At 39.0% G+C, this 7,320-nt stretch overlaps 1 protein-coding gene across 1 annotated transcript; it reads right to left on the bottom strand.

Moving 5' to 3' along the window:
* Nucleotides 5,594-6,397, bottom strand: LOC104738480. The gene has a single exon (XM_010458647.1). It carries the CDS (start codon nt 6,395-6,397, stop codon nt 5,594-5,596), a length of 804 nt encoding a protein of 267 aa, XP_010456949.1.

Below are 7,320 nucleotides of genomic sequence, written 5' to 3'. Positions count from 1 at the left end.
TTTTTTTTTTTTTTGAATATAATGTTAAATTAGATTCAAAGAAAAAATAACGTTGGTATAACTAGTGCATCGTATATTTGATTACAGAAGCTAAAAATTGAGATGGAAAAAGAGAACCACAGATCACCGCCTAGTGCTCAACCATAAGAGCAAGCCCTCGTCATACCGTCGGTCACCCAGTTGCTGAAGAGCTAAGAGTTGATTTCGAATCTCTTTTTCGATGCGCTTAACTAGATGGCATGCAATTGTAGGAGATTCGCCATGTCGTCTTCTGTTGCGTTCCCACCACAGAGAATGAACCACAATCTGAAAAGTATACCGGGTGAGGTAACCTTGAAGTCTATTTTGCTGATTGCCTGAAGTGAGGTGAAGGATTGTTTGTCAGTCTGTTGAATATTGATTCTTGAATATGCCTTGAGCAATAGCTACCCACACTCCAGAAGAATAGCTGCAAGAGAAAAAAGGTGATCCCTAGTCTCCAAACAGCGCGTACACAGAACACAATTCCCTGAGTTTCCCCTGTTCCACCGTATCATTTTGTCACCCGTGGATAAACGGTCTTGAATCGCCAAACATAAGCAGAATGCATACTTAGGGATCGCATGCGTGAACCAGACGCTTTTGTGCCATGGTACTAGGCTAAAAGAAGGACGGATGTGATTCCAAGTGTCAGTAGTAGAGAACTTTGGTCTATAGATATCATTCTTCCCTCGCCACAAGACGAGATCCGGCTGTTATGTGCGAGACTGATGCTAAGAGTGTAGAGCATCTTCTATCGAGTTCAAATAAGTTTGGCGGTGTCGTCGCCGGTGACGGGAAGACCAAGCTTCAGCAAGGGTCGCATGCCTACGTATGCCGAGCTCGATGATACCTCTGTCCCCTGTAAGATTAATCAGCTGTCCTAAAGGTGACCAATTATCATACCATAATGAACAGAGGTTTCCATCCCCGACTTCCACTTTACAAAAAGATGCCACCAACTCTCTATACTTTAGTATTTTCCGCCATATCCATGATCCCAGTGCAGTCTCCTTGCAGGACCAAAAGGATTTTCCTTTAATCAGATATTTATGAAGCCATTTGACCCAAAGAGAATCCCCTTGAGAAACGATACGCCAGACCAACTTGAGGCAACATACATCGTTTGCAGTTTTCAGACTCCGAAGGCCTAGACCCCCTTGTACTTTTGGCTTACAAACAGCGTCCCAAGATATTTTAGCTTTGTTAGGATTCATCTCTACACCGGACCAAAGAAAAGCTGAGTAAAGCTTGTCAATTTCCCATATACACTCTCGAGGTAGACGAAAAACACCTAACCAGAAAGTACAAATACTCCAAATAATAGAACTGATAAGGTTGAAACGTCCAACAAAAGAGAGGTACCGTGCAGTCCAAGAGCTGATACATTTCTTGAGCTGCTCCAACAATGGAGAGCAATCCGCCAGTGTTAAACATCTAGTGACCAGGGGCAACCCCAAATACCGTACAGGCAATTGGCCAATCGCAAAGCTAAACTGAGCGGCCATAGCTTGACTAGTTGAGTCAGAAAGTCCCGCGAAATACAACGTTGATTTTTCCATACTTATATGCAAACCTGACTTTTTGGAGAATTGATCAAAGACCTCCACAATACCAGCAACAGAACGAACTTTGTCGTCTGATAAGACCATAATATCATCAGCAAAACTTAAGTGTGTTAACCCCAAGTCCTTACAACGCGGATGGTAACCGAATTGTCCTGCACCAGCAGCCTTGTCCAACATCTTTGAAAGGACCTCCATACAAATAACAAATAGGTAAGGCGAGAGGGAGCAACCCTGCCTTAAACCCCTGGAACTCTGAAAATAGCCCGCTAACTCTCCATTGACCTGGACGGAGAAGGAAGCAGTAGTGATGCAAAGTCGTATCCAGTGGATAAACGTAGAAGGGAAACCCAATGCTAACAGAGTGGTCAGAAGGAAAGGCCATTGGACTGAGTCAAAAGCTTTGGATATGTCAATCTTGATAGCACATCTTGCAGAAATTGAGTCTTAATGATAGTCTTTAACCAGCTCCGTTGCAAGAAACACATTCTCGATCAACATATGGTCTTTGACAAAGGCTGACTGATTACCGGAAATGAATTTTGGGAGGATAAGCTTAAGGCGATTAGCTAAGATTTTAGAGATAACCTTAGGCCTGGGCATTCGGTTAACCATTCGGTTTCGGTTCGGTTGTATTCGGTTTCGGTTATTTTGGATATAGTAATATAGTAACCATTTGGATATTTATGAAATTTCGGTTTAGTTCGGTTCGGTTTCTTTCGGTTCGGTTTCGGTTTGGTTATTTAAATAAATAACCATAACTAACATAAATTATATTAACATTAACCAAATAAACCAAATATAACCAAAACTAACCGAATATAACCAAAATTAACCAAATATACAATAACAAAAATACAAAAAAGGGAAAAATATTGATTCAATTTTACAAAATAGTATTTAACTTTGTAAATTCAAAATAATAACATTTACATATATTGATTATTTAAAATATTTAATTGTTTTGAATCTAGAAATAATTTATATTTTAAGTTTATTTTATAGTTTTGCATAATATTAAGTATATAATATTTGATATCTTCTAGGTTTTCGGATATTTCGGTTAACCATTTAATTGTCGGTTCGGTTCGGTTCGGTTTCGGTTAGTTTGGATATAGATTTTTACTAACCATTCGGGTATTTGAAGAATTTCGGTTCGGTTCGGTTTAGTTTTTTTCGGTTCGGTTTCGGTCGGTTATTTGGTTATCGGTTATTTTGCCCAGCCCTAGATAACCTTATAGCCTCGCCATTGATGACTGTTATTATACAAGAGGGAAAGATTTATGCAATAAACGAATGTTATATAGAGAGGATTGGGGAAGATCCTACTATGAAGTCTTGTTTTTGTCGTATATATCTTCAAAGCCATCAGATACTCTTTTTCCTTCTTTCAGAAATCATTTCTGAATACGACTGAATAACCAATTTGACAACCAAAGAACATAAAACCATCATACCTCAAATACAAGGCCAAGGAATGCTCAATAAGACCAAAAAAGTAAGTCCTGTTTTGTTAACATTATAGAAACTAGCATTGCCTGAAGAAGTTAGGACAAGATATTTATTCACTCAGACTTAGTCATTAACAGATTTTAGTCGAGTTAACAGATTCATTCATACCTATGGATAGCTATAGAGGAAAATGTAACACCAAGCGCCAATTAAACCAACAACAAGCGATGAAACTAAGACCAAATGTAGTATAACCCAGCCACATGCCAATATTGATAGACCCGTTAGCATTATCGTCCATGGCTGACACCTGAGAAACATAACCACAGCTTATTCAAAACCCTATCTCAAGAAAAGGAAGGAACCCTAGGCCCTGAAAAACGTCTAAAGTTTTTGTTTGCAAATATACACACCAGAAGAGAAATCATGTGTATTTGTTTCTATGGTTAATGCATCTGTTTCTATGGTTCTGTAAACGCACACAGCACGCCACCATCGTTCGGTTCTGCTGAATCGGTTGGAAACAGAGATTACTCATTTGCGTGCCCGACGTGATAATGCATTTGAGGACAAGGCCCTTTGGAGACGTTCGGATGCTACGTTCTTGCCTAGTTTCTCTACTTCTGAGACTTGGCAGCAGCTTCGAGTTTCGGGCTTACGAGTCAGTTGGTATAAGGGAGTCTGGTTTTCTAATTCGATTCCAAAACATGCTTTTATACTCTGGCTTGCAGTTCAGAGTCGACTTACCACGGGAGATCGAATGTTAGCTTGGAACAGGGGCGTGAATCCAGGTTGTGTGTTCTGCACGGCTCCCTTGGAAACACTACCGCACTTGTTCTTTGGTTGTCCTTACACTGCTCGGATCTGGCAGGCTCTCTCCCGCCAGCTTATGTCCCGGCATTATACCGGTTGCTTCACTCAAATTCTGGTTCTGCTCTCTGGTCACACCCTTAAAGGTACTAATAGCTTCCTACTGCGTCTTCTCTTCCAGGCTGCGGTTCACACAATCTGGATGGCAATGAATCGGCGGCGGCACGGTGATATGTCCAGCACACCTGATCATCTAATCCGGTATCTAGACCGTTTGATTCGTAATAAACTCCTCTCCCTCCAGAAACGGACATCTAAGTTTGGGGATGGCCTCCAGATTTGGTTGTCAACATGCATTTAACGTTATATGTTTCTAATATTTCAGCTGTGTTTTGGCATAAGGATGCATTTAATGTAAAAAGAAGCTTTTTTTTTTGTTTGAATACAACTTTTGCAAGACGAGACAACTTTTGTAGGTGTGTGTGTGTAATTAAATGGAATAAATAGGTAATTACATGTCTTATATCTTCTTAATATGTTTTTGCAAGAAGCAAGAGACGATCAATAAGGAAGTAAAAGATTGCAGAGAGTTGAGCCTCGGTATGAGATTGGTCTTAAACTCTTAACGAACAAGATTTTTATATTGAGGAGACTGCAAAGATATCTACTTATCTAGTGAAGATGTGGAAATTTCTATTTACAGATTACAGCATTTCCATTGATGTTGCAAGAGGATAATATTTATTTTTCTCCTAGAAAAGTAAAAGATGCATCCTCTTTTGATGCCACCTAGACACACAATGTGTTTGGAATGTGAGTTCTCTTGTTTGGCATGACCAAGTGTTTGCATAATTTTGCAACAAAAATTTGACAGTTGATCAAAAATTAGTACGTATATATATGCCAGATAATCAAGGCCTTTCAAAATTTTCATTTTGATAACCTTATTGTAAAGCTTTGTGGAGAATATAGAGAGAGCTTGAAATGAAGAAGTTTGATTGATTGCTCTTTTCTGGATTTGGCCCACATTAACTCATAAGTCATATAACTAATCAAAACGAAATGTAGGTCTTTTGTCCCACATCGGTCACTCTACTCATTTTGTGTTTGTTTATATATGACACCAAATGGAATGTACAACGTCGAGCTAAGTAACGAGAGCTTGTAACCCAAGTGGGGACTATAAGATGGTGGGACACTGGTTCGGTTCCTCAGGTCGGTTCTGGTGTTGGCATGTTTCTGAGCTGCCCAGTCCAAGCTGTGAGTAGTCCGTGTGGGTTGAGCGAAGGCTCGGCTCAGGCGGGTTCTAAAGTTGGAGGGCAATGCGTGAGGCTGGCTTCACAGAGCAGCGATTACTTACCGCTTACAGCAGTGGACGGATTACAGCTCAGCGCCGCCCAGAACCACTATGGCCTGCTGGTTCGATCTCAGCTGAACCACCATTTTTTTTCCCCCCTTTTAAATTTACATCGTTTTAAGCCATCACATTTATGCTTTTTGTTTTGGGCTTGGTTAGTTAGGGTTTATGCGTTTAAGAGGGAACACATACAATGACCAAAAGCTATGAAACAGATAGCAAACTTTGAACAAAGCAAAAGACTTTAAGAAAGAGGAGACTGCAGAGAGTTGAACCCTAATGAGAACTTGTCAAGTATCCGCAGCACCAGTTTGATACAACATCTTAATAAGAAATTTTGGTTCATACCTTAATACACACTCAGTGTTTACTCTTTGCAGAGTGATCTTAATCAATTACTGTGATAGTAAGAGGAGGCTACAAAGAGTTTAAGCTGAATTGTATCGCCGTCAGCAACAAGGTTCCACATGAATGACTCAGTTTCAATCATTGTTCGCCCTCTGACTATAAAGTAATACCCTTCCTGAGGCAGATTTAATTCACCCTTGTCTTGCAAGTTACCCAGCTCTTTCCTCAGTTCTTCAACTTCATCATTTGCGTTAACCTCCACTGGAATCATCCTGGTCTCGTCAATTGTCTTCACAAATACTGTCATCTTTATCGACGGGATGATCTTTCTCTTCTTCCTCAAAGGCCAATCTGGAGTAATGTTGATGACGGCCTCTTTGACTAAGTCTGACGATGAACATTTCTTGGGTTCTTGATTCCTGCTTCTTGTGCTGCTTCCAGTTCCAACCGTCACAAGGGGCAAATCTTGAGGGGCAAGTAATTCATCAAGTGAATAAAACGGTCGTGATGATCCGTTGTCGATTCTTGTCGCCGTGATCTTTTGGAATGGTTTGTTAACGAACCCATCAACTGGCTTTGATGGAGATTGCTTGGTTTGATCGTTCTTCTTCTGATTAGGCTTCTCGTCAGGAGAGACGTAGAGAAAGAGATGAGAGTTGTCTCCGACATACCATAATCGTATCTCAGAGCGGTCATGAAGATACTTGCCTTGGAAGAAAAGGGTTTGTTTGCGAACAGGGATACCTTGAGACTTCTCGATCCTCTGTTTCACCATTAACACTGTATCCAAGAAACCAACAAAAATGGAGAACGATGAGCCACGTTCAGTTTCGATGGTCAACTTCATAATCGTATCAATGGTGTTTCAAGATCAATGGAGCAAAGAAGAGAGATACAGAGAAAGTGAGTGATCATTTGTGACGAGATCAGTGTTTAACCGTAAAGTTGGTTTAAATATCACTTTAAGCCTCTAGTCGACGAATCTTAACCGTCAATTGCTCTCCTTACTGATATGATCCAACGGTTAGGTTAACCATTCCTGAAATGGATTAAAACGCGGTGTTTTGATTAAAAATATTATTTGAAGACTTTTTTTTGTTTTTTTTGTCAACAACAAATCAGCTCAAACGAGCTAATTAGTAGAAAAATCGTTTACAAACAATACTTGGTGCGGAGATGTACATGTTTGGCGTGCCAAAGAAATATTATTTGAAGACCTTGACATATTTTTATTTTTTTGGTAGTGAGACCTTGACATATTATTGTAAGAACATTTAAGAGTTTTTTCACCTAAAACGAAATTACATTGTTTTCTATTTCAACATCAGAATAGTAACATAGTTGCAGATAAACAATTTAAAAAAAAAAAAAAAAAAAAACGAATTATCAAACTATATTGTTTTTTATATGTAGTTTTTCAAATTCTTTAGTATAAAATATATTTTTAGTTCATCATTCTTATTTTCACTTGTATTAAGTAAGTTTTATTATCAAGTTTTTATTAAAAAAAAATGTATAGTATACCGTGGATATTGATTAGTGGCAGAGCCGTGCCTACGTTAGGCAATATGAAGCCTTCGCCTCCGGTCCCATTTTAAGAAATAACATTCAATAGCTTATGAGTTTGTTTACAATGTGAATTTACGACAAAGTTTTATTATAGAAAGTAGAAACGTTCAAAATGAGTAAATGCTTTTATTATTTTTCTCTTAACCCTTGTAAGTTCTAAACGTGATGTTTTAATAAATTGAGTTTGTTATTTTTTTTACT

The sequence above is a fragment of the Camelina sativa genome, chromosome 13 (genome assembly GCF_000633955.1).
Source record: "Camelina sativa cultivar DH55 chromosome 13, Cs, whole genome shotgun sequence".
NCBI lineage: Eukaryota > Viridiplantae > Streptophyta > Magnoliopsida > Brassicales > Brassicaceae > Camelina > Camelina sativa.
This window is presented reverse-complemented; position numbering and strand designations above follow the sequence as displayed.